This window comes from Athene noctua, chromosome 6, assembly GCF_965140245.1.
Source record: "Athene noctua chromosome 6, bAthNoc1.hap1.1, whole genome shotgun sequence".
Taxonomy (NCBI): Eukaryota; Metazoa; Chordata; class Aves; order Strigiformes; family Strigidae; genus Athene; species Athene noctua.
In genome coordinates this window covers 48195543-48214822 of record NC_134042.1, presented here as the reverse complement: position 1 = coordinate 48214822, position 19280 = coordinate 48195543, and the positions used below count along the sequence as shown (strand labels likewise).

The 19280-nt window shown below is 44.5% G+C and overlaps 1 protein-coding gene across 1 annotated transcript in view; it reads left to right on the top strand.

Annotated features, from left to right (window-relative positions):
* TMEM260 (transmembrane protein 260) overlaps positions 1–14737 on the top strand; it is a 34838-nt gene extending 20101 nt beyond the window's left edge. Inside the window, exons 5-16 of the mRNA XM_074909352.1 lie at positions 2210–2323; positions 4627–4806; positions 7187–7227; positions 7600–7683; positions 8050–8167; positions 8353–8516; positions 9637–9808; positions 10796–10944; positions 11836–12012; positions 12570–12623; positions 13048–13138; positions 14212–14737. Coding sequence (XP_074765453.1) covers positions 2210–2323; positions 4627–4806; positions 7187–7227; positions 7600–7683; positions 8050–8167; positions 8353–8516; positions 9637–9808; positions 10796–10944; positions 11836–12012; positions 12570–12623; positions 13048–13138; positions 14212–14484 — 1617 coding nt within the window. The 3' untranslated portion in view covers positions 14485–14737. The remainder of the gene's footprint in view (positions 1–2209; positions 2324–4626; positions 4807–7186; positions 7228–7599; positions 7684–8049; positions 8168–8352; positions 8517–9636; positions 9809–10795; positions 10945–11835; positions 12013–12569; positions 12624–13047; positions 13139–14211) is intronic.
* The last annotated feature ends 4543 nt before the right edge of the window (positions 14738–19280 follow it).

Below are 19280 nucleotides of genomic sequence, written 5' to 3'. Positions count from 1 at the left end.
CTAGGTGGTGTCCATCCCTGACCTACCTGGATGTTCAAAAGTGCCAAACATTGAAAAACCTGTCCACTTGGCTTAAGGGTTGAGTTGGAACCTGTTGGATGGGTTTGGGGTTGTTTGTTTAATACACACAGGGTGGAAACAGGAAAAGCAAAATCATTTTTATCTAAATGTTTTAGTGCAAAGTTTGGTTTCCTGCATCAAAGACTTAAACTAGGCTGTGGGTGTTCAAGTTTTTGTTTTCAGAACTGATATTTTTCTTTGGGGTAAATAAATATATTTTACAGAAAACTTCATCTAGTCAGAAACCCAGGTTTCTACTGAAAACCAGAAACAACCAAATTTTCATTCAGTTCTTTTGAAATTAAATGAACCCCTGAAATAATGGCATTGCTAAATGCAGAGACTTTAAATTTCATGCTATATTCTCTACTTTATAAACAGACTAAGCAGCCAAATGATGTTTTTACTCAGCAGCCTTCTACTTCTGTTTGCCTGAACATCTGATCTCTTCTCCTCTCACAGACTTGCCTGCTGTGACTCCTGTAAATTGTGTGAATAAAAGGATTTTTGTCGGGCTAGGCTAGAATTTCAGGAGTCTGCAGTGGTAGTTTACTCAGCTTCGTGAGTTCTCAAATAACATGTTTTATCAGTGGTTATAGAGACCTTTTTTCACCATTGAATTTTTTTTTTCCTTTACTGATGAGTACTGTCCCAAGATCCCTACAGCCTGAACTCCACAAAGATAGGGTTGGGCATTTCCCAACCTGCTTCCACATTTCACACGCCCAGTTTCCAATGGGATTTTCAGCTGAGATTTTCACAAGCAGCTAAGGAGCTTCTTTCAGTGTTTTTTGGGTGTCTGGCATCCCATGCCTTGAAGAAGCCAGGCTGCCAATAGTAAGCTCACAGTCCTTTTCATAAGTCAGACAGTTGTGCAAACATCTTCAGGGTGTCCTTGGAGTTCATCAATATACTTGAAAAATTACTGAGGCTGGTCTGAGTCCCACAGGGCAGCTCTGAAGCCCACAAATGTTTTTCAGAAGTTATGGCGGGTGTTTCCATGGCAAGGCACTGTTCAACAGTGAACGCTGGGCAGCCAATTAAAAATTGCTGGGTGATGCCATCACCACACCAAGGCAAGTGTTTGCATCTCACACACCATCCTCACTGGTGACTGGAATAAGGAGGGGCGAAGCTCTGATGAGAGATGGAAGTGCTGGGGAGGTGAGGATGGGTTGTCAGCTAATGTCCAACAATGTCTGTGGGATTCTGTTGGCTTTTTGCCCACTGAGGAGCTGCCCTGAGGCATGTCTTCAGGTTGTGACATGGACCACGTGGGCAGTGATGGTGAAGGAGGAGGCAAATTCAGAGGAGGAGCAGTGGGCAGTGGTGCACGTGGCACTGACACAGGGTTTCTGTGTGGAGTTGCTCTTGTAGCCTTGTCCTCCCCCACTGCACGAAGAGAACTGAGCACTGGTCTGATGGTGTTGGGGCAGAGCAGAGCATATGGCAGTGTGGGGCAGAGAGAGGCTTTCCTTATCATCAGCCAGGGCTGGCCATGGTGCCAATAATGAACCTGTGAATAAACCTCAGTGAGTACAAGAAATACCCTGCACCATGCTGCATACATTACCTGCTTTATCAGAAAACTCTTTCAAAAAGATGCTTGAAAATGAGCTTTTAGACTAATGAGGGGTATGACATTTAATTCCCTTTGCTTAGGAAGTTTGCGTAGCCCTGACTTTAGCCCTCTGTGCCTGAAGAAGAGGAAAAAAAATCATTGCTGTTATCTAAAATGAGATCTCTGTACATAATGGCATTATTTTAAGGTATGGCTTCTGAAAACTTTGCATCATTTGGAGTTAACTGCCGGGCAGTCTCCCCTGTGCAGCAGGGGTTCAAGAACTGGACCCCGCTGCATTGTTAGGACATGATGATGCTACAGGTTTTCTTTGTGTACATGGAGACACAGCTGTTGTGCTGGACGCTTCTTAAATAATGTTTTCCATTAAACAAATGAAATCTCCCTGTAAATAATCAAAAATGGCCTGTGTTATCCATGTTACATTTGATGGGTGCTCACCTATGTATTTTGCCTTTCTCCTGTAAGTGTGCTGTGGGCTACACTGAAGATATTTTGGTCTCTGGATGATTTGCAAACTTTGTAAAGAGTAATTGCGAATGTGTTTGGGTTTTTTTCCCCTTTTAGATCTCTAAACTTGGTGCCTTTTGCTGTGGCCTCAGTCTGTGCAATCAGCACACTATAGTGCTTTATATCGCCTGTATTGTGCCTTGGGTTCTCTGTCGGCTTTTCACAAAGAAGGTACGTATTTTGCTGACCTGTGCCTCTATTTTTGTAAGGCAGTGAGTAATTCTTCTTTTCAAGCACTTGCAACATTTTCATGTTGATGTACAAACAGGGACAGTCCAGTGGTTTGTCTAAACTAGCCACTCATAACCCATTGAAGTCACAGTCCATCAGTCTGACCCCAGAGCTGATCACTCTGTGACACTTGTGACACTGATCACAGTTTAGGGGCTTTACTCACACCAGCAATCTTGTGACCTCCCCCTGTCTCCTGGCACAGGAGTGCTCTGCCCCAGCTGCTTGCAAATACCCTATGAGCAGCCACAAGACCAATACTGAGAGCTAAAAACTGCTCAATGTGTTCAAGACCTACCAAACAGGAAAGTGGATAAATATCTGTCGGTGAGAAGTCACGGGCATAAGCAGTCTCTGTGCTCTGCTTCTCCTGGCTGGTGGCAACTGGCTTTCTCATGCTGTCAGCTCATCTGGAGGTGAGTTTCTGTGTGTTGATTCCCTGGTGGTAGCAAACAAAAGCTGCATCTGCTCGTTGCAGAGCATCTTGCAACTGCTGTTTGATAGTTGAAGGTGCAGCAAGAATCAGCAGCACAGAAACAAGGGTGCAGATGCTTGTCTCTAGGGAAAAGTCCTCTTCAGCATCTGCCTCCAGGTCCGACGCAGCAAGGACAAGAGATCAGCTCTCAGCTGGAAAAGACCAAAGGAAGGCTGACCTTCAGGGAAACAGCAAGGCCCTGATCTGGTCAAATATGTGCCTTTCATCTCCTGCCAGAGATCCCATTCTTAAGATGTCCCTCTTCTATTAAGATTGCTAGTTGTGGAGGAAGGTGAAAACACCTTTTAGCATGCCTGGCTTATGAAGATGGTGTGCATCTGTCTGGATGGCTCCCGGGTGATGTTCAGGGGCTCTGAAATGCTCTTGTCTCCTGTAGGTGATCTGTGAGACTCTGCATCAGGCTGGATGTAGATAAGTTGTAGAAGTTCTCCTTTGCCCTGAAACAGCTGCACCTCACAATGATGCAGGTGCTCCGATCGCTTTGCGAGTGGCCTTGAAAAGCCTCCACCTATCCACCCCCTCTCTTTTTTGCCCCCCTGAAGCTGACAGTGGGCAGGTTTCTCCTGCCTGTGTTTTTCCACCCTCAGCCTCATAAATCAGGTGTGGTTCTGAGTTATGGCACAGGGTATAACTAAGCCTGGAGCGAAGCATGTGAGCTGCAAGAGATAAGATGTAACTCAGACAAGCTTGATCCAAAATCTGTTCAGCGTCTCCAGCAAACCTATTTCTGACTACGTATTTCCTTTTAACACACTGAAGACTCACTTGTATAATATATTTGTGTTCTTTAAACAGATGTGTTGGATTTTTTTTTTAACTAGGGAGGTCCAGAGAGACCTCTGTGATTTCCAGCAAGGACAATCCTGTGCCAATAGAATATTCCTGGGAAATACTTTAGACAACCCAGCGGTGCCTGTTGCAGAGAACCACCTAATAAGAAGCATATTTGATGGAAATCAGTGCCTTTTTAAGTACAAAAGAGCCAGCATTCTTCTGAAGGAATTCTGGCCACCACCATTATCAAGTTACTTTTTCTGTTCTGTAGATCCTCACTCTGAGTGGTGCCTCTTCCCCATAACCCCAACTGCTGAAGAAGTGCTTTGATTGACAAGGCAGTGGCTAATGATAAAGCAAGCGTGCAGTATTCTAGGGTGGGATTTTCCAAAGCACTTAAAGGAGTTAGGCACAGAAGTCCCTTTGAAAGTCTTGTCTTCCTGACCCCTTAGGCAGTCTTGAAAATCCCACCCCAAAAGTTGGCCTATCCAATTTAGCCAGTGTAATCACGATAAAGTAAATGGCAAAACTGACTCCTGATGATGGTGATGATGTGTGTAGTTGTACTAGAGCCGCTTTTTTTTTTTTTTTTTTTGCCAGATGGAATACCAGCCAACTCTTAATCGCTGCAAAGTGGGTTATCTCAGCCTTGCAGTGCTTCAGCCATCTATGCATGTCATGCCATGATTTAAATGTGAAAGATGCAATGAGTATGATACTCATGAGTCCTAGCTAATATTATTTGCTTCACTTAAATTTCACCCTGCCATGCAAAGGAGATCAGTTTGATGCAGTTTCCTAGTAATCCACAAAATCGTAAGGTTTAACATAGCATTTTGTAGGGACTTACTATAAATTGAGAGATCAGCTCTGTGTAAATATATTTGATGTTTTTTCTTTATCTGTTCTTGAAGTTCCAGCGTGATTAAACTAAAATAAACATTGTTATGCAATATGACATATTTTGGTGCAGGAATTGTCCCTAGGCCATTTGCTGAAGTTGGGTTTATGCTTCTTGGCTGGTTTGCTGCCTTATCTCTATCTGCCGGTGTCATCCTACCTCAATCAAGCCCGTTGGACATGGGGAGACCAGACGACTTTGCAAGGATTTTTGACCCACTTTCTCAGGGAAGAATATGGGACATTCAATCTGGTAAATAAGGGTCATTTTCAAAATTACTTTCTTTTAACTTGTGAAACAGCAGAACTTTTCTGTTTGTGCTGATTAATGGCTTGCAGGGGAAGAAATAACTTTTTTTTTTTTTTGAAAATGTATTTCTGATTTTGACCTTCTGATCTGTCAGGATTTCTGGGAATAGATTACATTGCTGGAAAGCAAAGAAATATTTCTTTGCCTTTACAGGGTGAGCCATATTATTTACTGGGAGCTGCACAGGTGTCTTGTATTTGTAAGAGCCCAAAGAGCAACCTGTGCTAGAGGGAGATGGTGACATCAGTTTTGTGTTTTCCTTGTTTTAAGAGAGATAGTTGACTTATTTTTTTATTTTAAATTCAGCTATTTGAAGAGGTTGCAAGCCATTTTCATTGCTGTACCTTTAAAAAGATTCCTCTTAACTTCTTACTAATATTGAATTTAAATGAATGGGAGGTTTGAGGGATCGCAGAAACCTCTGCCTGGAGTTGTTGACAGGTCTGTGCTCTTGCGGAGGGAGGGAGGTATTACACAGTTGCTTGCTGAGCATAGGGTTTGCATCTACCTCCTCGAACCCTGACTTAGAGGTTTGGCTCTGGCCACCCAAGGAAAGCAAGCACCCAGCACCCCTTCTGTCCTTCCTGCTTCTGCGATTTCAGTGCACAGGGCTAGGAAATCACACTACTGGGGGAAAAAAAAGAGAAGAAGGTGTGGTTTGCATATTGTTTTGCTCCTTGGGGTCCTGAAGCCTCACATCCTCAGAAATTAAGCCCCTGCGTCCAGCCAATGGGACGCAGTGAGCACCATTGCCGTTCCATTACAGCCTTCTCAGAGAGCCGGGTGGCTGTAGGCTGTGAGGCAAAAGACTTGATAATTCCTGCTGCTGCCTCTTAATCTTTCCAAAACTCCTACAGAGATAAGATCCACCCTCTGAGATTTCCCCTGTTGTCCTGTTCCCAGCCATCTCCTCAGAATGAGACTCCATTGGGCAGAGCAATACCAAGGCATGCAAATCCCTTAACTCCTTTCTCCATCAAATGTGATGAATTCAAGTTGATGTTCAGGAGGCTTAGGGATGGACTGCTTGTAATCCTACACCACAAATCACATTTGCGATGAACTTGTCTGAAGCAGGAACAATATATGCAGCAAAATCCAAGCATTTGGTCCTGCCGTCAGTTGGGCTAATGCCAGAGCCCTGCCTGGATGGACAGACAGCCCTTGCATCCCATGGCTCCGTTTTAAGGGCAGGCAGGGTCAAATAAAAACAGAGAAAAGACTCAGGAGAGGGTTTCACCTGCAAACCAAGGATCAAAGATGTCATCTCCTGCGAGGGATGTGTTTGAGGCCAGAAACCATCAGCTGCCAGCAAGGTGGGGCTTTGCAAGAAGCAGAGAGGTAGCAATGCTGCTTCAGGAGCTGTGGGTTGGCTCTGCATCCTCTAACACATTTTTTTATTAAAACTATTCCATTTTCATTGCGATTAAATATTCCTTCCAAACCTCCTGGATCCATTTACCTTCTATTTTATCTGGTAGCCCCCACTTTTCCAACAAGCACCTAAGAAGGTAACTCCTCACCTCCACCGAGCCTGTATTCTTTCCCAGTCGTGGATTGCAAATCTCTGCAGTACAAATTCTTCATCTCATATCAATCTCACATAGCTCTGCCTTCGTCAGGGCAGAGGGGACAGGGGCAAGTCTGGTAAGCAAGCAGGTTGTCTTAGGCTGTGGGGAGATGTCCTAGAAAATAATCGCATTGTGCAGATATAGGACGAGAGGAAAAGGCCTCAAGTTGTGCCAGGGATTAGATTGGATGTTGGGAAAAATTTCTTCACTGAAGGTGTTGTCAAGCACTGAAACAGGCTGCCCAGGAAAGTGGTGGAGTCACCATCCCTGGAGGGATTTAAAGGATGTCTAGATGTGGCACTGAGGGACGTGGTTTAGTGGTGACCTTGGCAGTGTTAGGTTAACTCTTGGACTCAATCTTAAAGGTGTTTTCCAACTAAATGATCCTGTGATTCTGTGATGTAGCAGAGATCACAGCTAAACATATGATGTGCTCGAGTCACATGGTAATGGGTTGGTAGCACCTTAAAAAAATGCTTATCCAGGTGGTAAACCCTGCACAGTGGCATAATGTAAAACAAAAACATGGGAGAAAATTTTGCAGTGAAGGTTTTAGTAGAATTTTTCTGTCTTTTTGTTATTTAAGCAATTCCTGTTCCCGGTGCCAACCTTGGGGTACCACCTGAAGGGGTTTTGAGGAGCCCTGTGTGCTCAGGGCTCTGCAAACAGAAAACAGAAAGACTTTTCCTTATGCCAGTGGTACAGCAATCAGCGTGTGGGTTTCTCACGGATTTTCTTTCTTTTAAATCTAGGCCAAGTCTGAGACAGGATCCAGTATGAGAGAAATGCTGGTGTGAGTAAAATCTTGACTGTGCCTTTTAGTGGAGAGAAACCTGTTGCTGCTGCTGTCATTTGGGCCAAAGTAGCTCCTGTCCTGCCTTTCCTTGGCTTGGTCCAGAGCTGGGGTGGTGTGTGTCCAGTGCAGGGACAGCACACGTGTCTGTCTGTCTTCCTCATTGAATGAAAAATACTGGATCCCCCTTCCCAGTGATTTTCCATTTAAAATCCTGACGTGTAAACCAAGCTTGTTCCCATTTCTGGTTGACTTAATCACAGCAGAGCGGGAATGCATTATGTTGTGCTTATTCCCTGCTTCTCTTGACAGTTTAATTGAGTGCAAGGGGCAATCTGGGGATGACGCATCCATGCACTAATTTCTTTGCAGTTTTCAGCTGGCGCAGATGAAGTCAGAGCTCTCCCTTCCCGTCCTCGCCCTGGCGCTCATGGCCTGTGTGAGCACAGCACTGCCGTAAGTTGGAGGAGAATATTAGCTCCATCGTGCACTTTCTTACTGGCTGCATGGGCAGCTGTCTTTGACTTCTGCTTGCTGGGGAGAAAAATTCAGCAACTGGCTGGGGTCCTCTATTAATTAAGAGCAAAATGTCCCTATTCCTGGTAACCCTGTGGCTTTGGAGATGGCAAGCTTAAAAATCTTGAGATCCTGATGGTTTTGTGCTTTGAAAACAGAAGTTTCATAAATTGCAAAGGTAAAGGCTCATCAGCTCCTTGTGTTAAATGCATTTAGGTATGCAGAGAGATGGTGGTTCTCAAGCACATATAACTTATGTCTTCTTTTTTGTCATGCCACTAGAGTGCTACTTTTTTTTTTTTATAGGACAAAGCAGCAGAAATCACCTGTAATCTGGCTCTTCACTGGAATGCTCTGTCTTTATTCCCTTTTCTTTGCTTGGAGAGCAAATTTGGATATTACAAAACCTCTGTTTCTGGGCGTGGTAAGTTGAACTCCAAAAATTGCCCTGGCATGGTAATTTTTTGAAGAAGCCTTAAAACCACTTAATCAGGAGGAGGAGGAGGTGGTTGTTTTGAAGCTGTGTACAGTGCAAAAATACAGTGACTTATTCTGTTTCCTTATAGCTGGGGAAATGGAAATAGGGTCTGTGGGATTTTTGTTTCCTAGGTGGAGCGATTCTGGCTGCAGAGCAGTGCCGTGGTGGCTGTGCTGGCGGGGCTGGGGCTCTCCTCGGTTGGAAACGCCGTGCTGGGGGGCAGCCGGGCGCTGCCGTGGCTGGAGTGGCTCTCTGCTCTTGCTCTTGTGGCTTCTCAAATATGGGCAAATTACAGGTAACAAATCCCCTGGGCACGTGTCGTGGTGCAGCCTCGCGGGGCTGCGGGGTGGCGTGCAGTAAATCCCCCACCCTGCTGCTGGGGTTTCTGTCCTTGACTTGGAGTGGGAAAGGCACTTTTCACATCCCACCTAAGCTTGTGTGGTCACAGCCTGCGGGATTCCCTTGTTTGATTTCCCTTAGAATCACCAAGCACCAGTGTCAGGCTCTAAATGGGGGTATTATGTAGGTTGAAAGAGGAACACTGTGTAGATACATAAACTTCTTAGGAAAGGAACTCTTAAATCTGTGTTTTATTTCCTAAGTCTACAGAATTCATTTGACCTGAATAGTCGCCTCCTTCTCTTGCTTTGCTTCATGAAACCTTGTGCCCTGAGGTTTTTCTTAGATTTTTCCTTTTTTAGGAGTTAAATCTGTAGTGTAGGGCTTCCTTATCCCATAACCGTGCTGAAGGCTCTTTCGTGGCTTGGGTAGGAATCATTGTAGTGGTAGGGATGCTCAGGTAGAAGTTGACCAACAAAGTGTGAACTTTATACTCAGGAATCCTGCCTTTGCACACAGTTTTTCCCAAAGTCTGATCCACAGGTGAACCAGTCATAGCTTATGTCATGAGCTAGTCATGGAGTGTCCTCTTCTTGAGTTCATACCTGGAGTGAGTGCACACACAACTGCGTAACGAAAAGGGTCTAATCTCGGGTCATGTAAATCTATTTCTGCCTGATGCTACAAAAGCTTTTAATGCTTAATTAAAAGCATTAAAAGGATGAGGAGGGTTTCAAATGCTTTATAGAACCATCATACTGGCTCTTCCAGCACCAAGTAAGTCTTGAGGTTTAGCCCAAGAAAAAGTCAGAATTAAGGTGAAGGCATGCAGTAAGTGTGTATTTTGGCAAAACTGTAGTGGCTCATGTCTCTTGTCCTCCTTTCTGGAGGACTGCAATCTAAAGGCTTTGTTTCTGCATCTCTGTTTCCCTGCAAATGGAGATGGTGCTTTCCAGCAAGATGTGGCCAGGGTGGACTTCCCCTGTGGATGTCTATTGGATAAATTTGTTCTGAAGATATGCAAAGCCATGCTAATATCTGATTTTAAGATACTGATTTTTATCTGTTCTCTTAAGCATTTGTGATCAGAGCAACAACTATGTTGTTGATGAGTTTGCAAGGAATTTGCTGTCCTCTATGCCAACGGGTGCAGTGATCTTGCTAAGAGGAGACTTACCCGGGAATGCTCTTCGTTACGTTCACTATTGTGAAGGGATGAGGCCAGATATCACCTTAGTGGACCAGGAGGTAGGTTCAGAAATTAATATTAAGAGGCAGCAGGCTGATTTAAGAACAGGAGGCAAAATTTGGTTGTTCCTTTCTCTCCTCAATGGGGACTTTTTGTTCCAATAAAACTTATGATGCAGAAGTAAATAAAATGGATTTGTGGGTAGCTCTGGGATGCAGCATGGTTTGTAAGTCCCATTCAAGCCCAAAAAGTCAACAGGGAAGCAATAGCAGATACAGAGAAGGGGAAGCGGAAGTCCTTCATCACAGCACATATCCAGATGTGGCCCAGGGCTGATGTTTGCCTTGCTGAGGAAGCTTTGTCCCTGCTCTTTTCTGCAGTTGCCCTGAAACACTGATGTTGGGGCAGCAGAAGACTTCTGGGAGCAGTCTGGAGGGCAGCAGGTCAGCAGTTGCCCCATGGACAGTGCAGCTTTGGGGTTTCTCTTAATGGCTTTGCCATGCTGAGGCTTACTCCTTGCATCCCTTCTGTTATCTTGGTTCCCCCAAAGTTGGTTTTGCAGACTTCTGCCTCTATTTTTGACATTAAAACGGAGGTGCTGTGTGTTCCTGGGTGGTGTTTGAACTCTTTCCATTTTTTTTTCCTGAGAAATAGAAGGAAAAAAGCCCCTACAGAAGGGGACACCTACACTTCCACTGCCACATCAGTCCTTGCACTTGCCTTTGCAACAAGAATTTGTGACCTGTTGGAAAGCCCAAAACCCACCCCCTCATATTTCACCAAATCAAAGCCCTGTTGTGTCTCTCACCAGTAGCTGTTTTGTGTTTCCTTGGAGTTTTTCCTGCTCAACAGTGAGGACCACGTGCCTCTGATCAGAAACCACTGGTGATCTGGTCTGGTGGTGGGGTCCCGGGTCATTGCTGAAATGGGAGGTGACTTTACTGAACAAACAGAGTCATTACTCCTGCAGAAACTGTTTCTTCTGGATGTAAAATGGATGAAAACTTTGCTTCTTGTTTTAATTATGATAATATTTCTGATGATAGATGATGACTTACGAATGGTATTTACCCAAGCTGGCAAAGCATTTACCTGGTGTTTATTTTCCTGGGAACCGGTGGAATCCTGTGGAAGGAGTATTACCCGATGGGACACTTGCTTTTAATCTCCATCATTTCCTCAAAGTAAACAAACAGTAAGCATTTCTTTCATATGTAACAGCTTTCCTAAAATCTTCAACCTTTTTTTTTTCTTGAAATTGTTTATGAAACAGCTTGGTACTGCATCCAAAAGACCAATTTTCTCCACTGACTTGCTCCCCGGTGGCAAGATTATTTTTGCAATTAAAGCAAATATCTATGCAGAAGTAACTCCATCCGGATATAATGTTGCTTGTTGTTTGGAGGTTGGTTTGCTTTTTAGGAAGGAAAAATAAGAAGGTGATCGGCAGAGAGTATTTGCTGATTTTTTTGTTGTTGTTGTTGATACAGTTCATCAGAAAAAAAGGAATGTTCCTGTCTACTCAAAATTGTGATGGTTGGAGAGCAAATTGCTGCTGCTTCTCCTTCGTGAACATTGTGGCCAACTGATTAGCATAGAATGAATGTATTCCAGGAATAATCATCATATAAAAATAGCTTAGTAAGAGTGGAGAAAGGATTAGATACTCACATGAATAGGAATAGCATCTGCATTTAGACCAGCCGGGTGAGCCTTGCGAGTGTGGGTAGGCAGAAGAGCCTTGCCAGGAGCTGCCGGGAAGAAATGGGCTTCTCCTAAGGCTTTTGGCATGTTTGTGAGGTCCAACGTAGGGGAAAGGATGTCTCTCCTGTGCTGGCTGCAGAAGATGTGCGATCCCAGATGGGGTGTTCGCTTGCAGCGGGCGAGCTGTTTCTCATACTGACCCAAAGACGTGCCCTTTCTGATGTGAAATGTTCTGGATGGGGATCCGTGCCGCAGAAAATGTTGTGCTGCTTAAGACCTGTCTGCTGCACTGGTGTGGTGTGTGTGGTTTGCTCAAGCACGCAGCATGGCCCACGGTCTCTGGCATGGCTTCAGGATTGCTCTCTCTGTTTTTTGTTGGCAGTAAGGAAGTGTTTGTCTGCATAGGTCTTCATGAAGGTGACTCGACCTGGAGAAGGAGCTATTCGCTCTGGCCGTGGGGTACCTGTGAAAAGTTGGTTCCTTCTGATGTTGTTTTTGACCCAGGAGAGTGGATTCATCTTACAAGAAATCTCTATAACTGGACTGAAGACTATGGCAGGTATGAGGCAGAGGTGACTGCTCCTTCCTGCTCATCATTCTTCTGCCACCATCATAACCACATCCACTGCAGTGTTAGAGAAATTAAACATGATAATCGTAATGTTTTGTCTTCTGGAACATATAATAAATCCACATGTGGTATTTGTATTAGTGTTAAAAATAGAGAGGACATTTCTAGTCAAATATCAAGTCCAATTCTAATCTTAAAACTTGATCGGGAGCCAAAAAACTTCGAGGACTTGGGACATCCAAAGCTTTAAATGTCATAGACCGAACTGTGGTGGGGGGTAGAAAGTGTCTCTCACTTTGAGGATAGGTAGGATGCTGTGAAACACCTGATATACCAGAGGCTCCTTCTGTGGAAGGAGAGAAATAAAGTTCTATGAATGACTGAGGATCAGCTGAATTCCCTGCTGTCAGAGCCATAGGCTTCAGGACGGGTTTTCGTCTGCCTGGGAGGTCTGTAGCTGCCTGGGTTGGAAGGGTTGATCGCGCACTGGCTGAAACACAGTGGCATGGATCTGATGGCTGAATTTTATTCTCATTCCTGTTTAGTTTCAAGCCCTCTTCCTGGGAAGCTGTTGCCAATGAGGAGATGTGGCAAGCCAGGTGATGCTCCTTTGCTCCCTTCCAACAACCGGTGGGCGATGCCAGCTCACTGGTGTGGAAATACACACCAAAGTGGGCAGCTCGATGGTGCATGGCCTTATTGGATCTAAATGTGCCAAGCTTTGGAAGGAAAAGGTTGGCAGAATGAGATGAAGCGTGCATGGCCTCGGGCAAATCCTTCAGGGGAGCCATCATTTTGTTCACCAAAAGGTTCTGCTCAAAGTGTCTTGAAGGAGAAGAGGGTAGTTGGGACATAGGGTGAGAAAATAAATCATGAACTCAAATTTATGTCACTGATGACTTAAATGGAGCTGCTGGTGTACTGTCCCATACATGGACATGTTGAAGATGTGTGTGTAACCATGTGATGTGGTCTGGTTATATTAAGCAGCTATTATATGGAATTTTCTCTTGTTTTTTCTAGGATGAAAACAGCTTTCTTTATATTTGACCTTGCAGAAACTGCCAGCGTGACTGCAGAAATGAAATCACAACTTTACACTTTTGCATACACCGTAAGTCATATATTTGGGTTATGAATGATCCCTCTAGTCTCCATCCTTTCTTTCTTTTTTTTTTTTTTAAATTTCTTGATTCCACAGAAATACGGTTTTCCTGTATAGGTCGGCAGTCCTGTAGCCTGTATTCTTTGTTCATCCAGACTGGGAACATAGCAGATTCAGAGAGATTTGTTCAGGGATTTTATCCATTCCTACTTGCCCCTTCGCTCACAGAGGATGCCAAAACCTAACCAGTCAACACCCTGCTTTTGCTCTAATTATGTTGTCTGTGCTGAGCTCCAAACCCATGCCAAGAGATTGCTTGTCCTGAAGTCCCCTCTATGCAGTTGTCCTCTCTGTCATTACACAGTCATGCATCTGAGCCAGCAAGTGTAAAATCCAACAGTCTTCTCGCCGCAAATTAATTCTGCTGCATTTCATACCAAAGAATAACACCCTGGCTGGTGTGGGTATCTCTGGAAATACTGGACTGCCCAAGAGGGGAACAAATGCATATAGCAATCAGTGTGTGTCAGCAGAGAGGAGTGTTTTATACCCCAGCAAAGAGTCAACAAATAGTTTCCTTTCAACTCTTGCCTGTTTTGCTGTGACTTTTGCTGTTCTGCAAAGTTCTGGGGCACGTGCCTGCAGCTGAGCTTATCAGTATTCCCACTCGAGTCAACAGACTGATTAAGTCCTGTGGAAGACATCCTGATCTCCTAAAATATTGAGTAAATATCTTCTAAGGTGTGGCAGTTAAATCTCTTTTTCCCCAGCCTGGTGTAACACCTCTCTCGGGGAAACGCATAATGTGTGGTGGGGTTTTCACAATAATCTGTAATGTTTCTAAACAAAAGGCTGCTATAGGAAGGGAAACATTTCAGCCCCCCTTGGATTTCCAGTTCATGCTGTTGTACTTTGCATGGCAAACATGGTGTGAGTTACAGAAATGCTCCAATTCTGGACTTGGACATCTAAATAAATAGCATCTGTTCCTTTACGGGTAGTTTTGAGGCACTGTTAAGAGTTGTTGGTTCCCTTCATTCAATTAATTTGATCACTTTTTTTTTTTTTGGTCCCTTTAACAGTCATACAAAGAAATTGTCAACTCTCATCCAAATCACCCAGTGAACTGGCACAAGAACTATGCCATTGCCTGCGAGAGGATGTTGCGTCTCCATCGGGTGGATGTGGATCCAGAAGTGTTGCTCTCTGAAACTGTGAAGCATTTCCTTCTGTACACTGAGAAAGCAGAAGACGATCCCCAGCGGCAGGATATTCTGCAGGCTGTGAAGCACCTGAAGAAAGAGCTGCAAGGGCTGAGGAAAATGAAAGAAGACCTGAGGCAGCGAGCTGGGTAGTGCCCGGTCCTTAACCTGCACGCTGAAAGTTTGAAGTCAGGACTTAAAATCTGAATTAGTCCTTGACAAAATGAGAATTGTTTTAAAAGGCAATAGAAATGGCAGCGGAGAGGAAATCAAGTGTGATTGCCTCTGCAGGAACGTACTGTTGTTTGGTCTTCGATTGCTGTTGCCAAATGAACTGTTTGTGTTGTTTTGTGTGCGGGAGAAAAAAGCTCATTACTAAATAAAATCCTGGGTTTTGAACAGGAGAGTTTTCTTTTAAAAGAAACCTGTGAATCTGTTTTACCGTGAATATCTCTTATTTTAATGAGTGCAGATTCCTTTATAGATGCAAAAAATGTATTTAGCCTTTAAATGTTTCTTCTCTTACTGAGCCAAGAGGTTTTCTCCAGCCATTTTGCTTTAGCTGTGCTGTGTCTGTGGTTTTGTGGTGAGGGGGCAGCACGGTTGGGTAGGTTTCCATCAGGACAAGCGTGTGGGATGATGCCCTTTGCAGGAGCCTGATCGTTCGCTGTTTGGGATGTGCTCTATGCCCAGGGGTGCTGCAGACATGATGTTCTCCCAGTGTGGGATGGTGGGTAGAGACCAATCCAGCTCCTTCTGCCTCCCTTGCTTTGCAGGGATGGTTATTTCCATTATGCTGGGATTTTATGTTGGGATAGAATTTACATTGCTCGAGTTTTCCAATGACGAACAAGCAACTTGTGTATTTTCCTTTCCAGAGTGCCATGACTATAGGCAGCAGCGTGGCATCTCCTGCCTGGGGCAGAGGGACCGTGGTGCTGAGACCCTGCGTGGGGACATGAGAGCAGCTCCCCTGGGACACTGCTCTCCCCCGGCCTCATGGCATCTGTGCTGTGGCATCTTCCTGTGCAAGTCCGTAACGCTCATCCAGTCTGCCGTGTCCTCGCAGGTACTGGGGATGCCAGAACTGCAGTTTTAGAGATGGCAGGGGCTTTAACCAAAAGAGTAGAGTATGAATCCATTTTCAGTCTACCCCAAAAGCCAAGCAACTTGATTAATGAGCTCGGCTACTTGTTTTCATAAAAAAAGGCAGACACAAAATAGCATGTTTTTCAGAATGTTGTCATTTAACATGTACTTCAGATGCTTAAGACAGACCCCAAACTCTGCTGTTGTTACTGGAAAGTTGTGTTCATCTAAATTTTCAAACTTGGTTCTGTGAGATCTCAGCCCAGTGTTTTATTGGAGACAAATTGCTGTCAGGCCAGGATTTCATTTGGACTAGTAAATTTTTCAGAGAAGAAAGAAGTACTTCTGTGAAGACCGTGTTATGGGGTGGCACCTCTGGAAGCTTCCCAGGGCTTGGCAGAGCAGATCAGGATGTGTGCAGGAGCAAGGGGTGATGCAGGTGGATGCTCTGTTGATCTGTAGTTTGAGGTGCATGTAGGTGCAGATTTAGGCTCGTGAGGCTACTAACCCTAATAGGTCCTTTTAAAAAACTATTTTTGTGGTTCTCTCCAAGTGCCGATCTCCCCATATTGACTTGCCTTGAATGTTCCCTATATAAAAATCAAGCTGACATCTAAGAATCTCTTAGCTCTGGTTGCAAAATAACATCCTTTAGTTTTCTCCCTCTCATTCTGATTTATTTTCATAGTATGATTTCCATAGCAATTCCCCCTGTTACTTCTATAAACGATTCCTGTACAAACAGCAGATGAGAAATGAGCAATAAAAAGAAAGAAAACTGCAGCTTCTGGGTTGAAAAGCCACAAAGCAGAGTGATGAGAAGGAAGAGGAGCGGTTCAGGGGTGTCATTTTAACTCTTTGTGTTGTAATTGACTACATTTCAGGTCAACCGTGCCTCACTTAAATCTCTTCCTTTTTCTCAATCCCTGCAGAAGTGTTTGTACAGAGCAGGGGAATATCATACATTCCTCCGTGCAGCTTTCTCAGGGCTGGCTTTCTTCTCCCTTCTCAAAATCAGTCCTTCAGCCTAGCAGAAAAGCATTAGGAATCCAATTTTTGAATGCTTTTGTTACCTGCATTATTGAAAATCCATTCAAGCAAATATACTGAGCCAAGGGTTTTCTTTATCTTGATTAGATGCCCCTCCTTAGCTGCATAGTCTTGAAATAATTGGAAGCTTTTGTGGATTCCACTATCTACTTGAGAGAAAAGAGGGGCTGGACAAAGGTATCCCAGCCTGCAGCCCGCATCGAGTAACGTCGTGTATTGTAATAAAAGCAGCGATGCAACTACAAGGAGAACTTTCCCACCAGCAAAAGCCTTCCCAGGTGTGAAGAGCAGTGGAAAAGTGATGCTTTTTTAGGGAGCAAAGCAGAACTGGTTGCAACCCTGCTGTTCACGTGTGCCGTGTCCGTACGAATCGCGTGCACGTGTGATACAGGTGTCCGTGTTGATAGTTCAGCTCGAAGATATCCCTCTTCGCGATGGCCGATCGCAAAGGGGAAAATATTTAACAGCGATAGAAGTTAGAAAATTCTGTACCCTGAATCTGCTCAGATGAGATTTGCTGGTGCTTGTAGACGAAGCAGTTGCGTGGATGCTTCTGAGCCTGTTCGCTAAAAGGCGGTGCTGAGGGATGCGGGCAGAAGTTTAATTTTTATCAGCTCCTCTTAGGTGGCACCCTTAAGTTTATCAAACAAGCAAAGCTGATTTGCTCTTCGTTCATCTCAGTTGCATGAATTGGTTGCCAAGTAAACAGGATTTTGCATTTTCCTAATTACTTTCATATTTGTGTTTTACCTCTATTTGTTCTCTTGCAAAACTGGTCCTAATAATTAGTCAGGCTCCTGCTGCCTAGACCTTAAAAAAAAAAAAAAAAAAGAAGGGGGTGGGGGGGGGGGAGGAAAAAAAGACTTCTGAGGGTTTTTTCTCCCTTATAAATTCATTTTTGTTACAAGCATCTTTTATACATATTACTAAAGGGAGCGCACTAAGAAATGCAAATAATAGTTCTTTATTTTATTATGACAGTTAATTAATAGCAACCTGTTTTAATGAATAAAGTCACTCAGAGTCCTTCAGCACTTCCTAAGTAGAGGCCAGAATCTGTAGGGATTCTTTTTTCCCCCCCATTGTATAGCTCCGAGACTCCGCGCACTATATAGGGCCTGTATAGAAATGCTCGCTAATGAAGAGGGAGGGCGAGGAACTTGTCTGCATTCAAAGATCACTGGTGAGTCATTCAGCGAGAAAAGGCCCCTTGCTAGGAATAGTCACAGTTCCGCGGCATTGTGCTAGCAAAAGGGTTTGATCAAAGGTCTCCTGCCGAGCTTGCATGGTTTCCTTTCATACGACGACCATAATTAAAACCACTAATTCTCTTTTAAAATGCTGCAGGATGCCATGTAGGCATCTGTCTGGAGTGTCCTTTGTGCTGTCGGGAGCTGTTAAGGACCAGCGCCGAGGGCTTTTCAGCGACATGCCAGTCAGGAAGGTGATTCGACATAAGGGTGCCTCTGAAGGCTTGACAGGGCCTTGACTACACAATTCCAGCTGAATTTGCCCCTTGTCAGCTGCCAGTAAATAAATCTCAAAGAAGGGGGGGGGAAAAAGCTGAAGTTTCATTACCTGATCCCCGGGGCTTTGTTGGTTTTGGCATCGCCCAGGGGGAAGCCCTCGCCCCTCGGGGCCAGGGAGCTGGAGATGGCCATTGGAGACCCCAGCGCCCGGGCCGTTTGAAGACCGTCAATACTTGTAACAGTTCAGCTGTTAGGAAGACAAATAAATGGAAGAGCCCATTAATCCCCTTTGGGTACTCGGTGCCTTTTGCCCTTTTATCGCAGCCTTATTAGGTTCCTACTCATCTTGAACCGGGAGGGATGAATTGAAGTTGTTGAGCGCTAATTGGCAAAGACTTTTCATCGCAGGCCAAGAACTTTCACTGACTTGAAAGTAACTTCACCACGGGGAGGATCAGCAAATTTTTGCCACGCCATTAAAACAAAACCCCCAAATCCCGTTGGGATTCAGTGCGGTGTTTAAAAAAAATTAGAGAGGAAAAAAAAAAAAAAAAAGAAAAAGGCAACTGCTAAATTGTTTTGCTTGTCCTTCATGAGGATGTTGGCAACTTATATTTGCCCTTTAAAAGAGAGTCACGGAGCCGGACGGGACACAGGGTGATCCATCCTGAAACATAGTTGAAATGCACATCTTTTACATGTGTACACCTGTGTTACCAAAGCCTGCTCACGGGCCAGGCTTCTCAAAACCAGCCTGGGAGATGATCTGTAAGGTGGCATCATCATTCTTGACAGTTTGCTGAGGTTCTGTATGTCCAGGGACAATTCCAGCTGCCTTCGAGTCATCCCTGAGCTTGGTGATGGGATTTGTAGATGGGAAATATTTCAGTGTGGAGGCGCTTGGATGTTCTCACATGAATTATTTTTTTAATGTTGATTTTGTAAATGCTACGTTAATTTGAACGTACTTAGAACCCTCTCTCCCCATGTCCCCCACTGCATATTTTAAATAAAGAACAAAACTTTTGCCAGGTCGTGAAAGCATCTTATACATGGTAAGTGACAATGTCATGGGCTGCCTCAGCCTGGAAGACATCGAGCTGAGGATTTTAGAGCACAAAATCCTATTGTTGTGTTCCCCAGCCTCTGCATTTGGGGAATTCATGAGACAAGGTGCCCACATTAAGGCATGTGTGTACCCCATGAAGCCCACCCATGCCAGAGCCCTCACCATCGTTCAGGGGACTTCCAGGACTGGGAGCTTGGCACGGTGCTACGTGAGCAAACAGGTGAATAAAGCTCCTGCACCAGTCACTGTAGGGAATGAAGATGTTGTTGTCA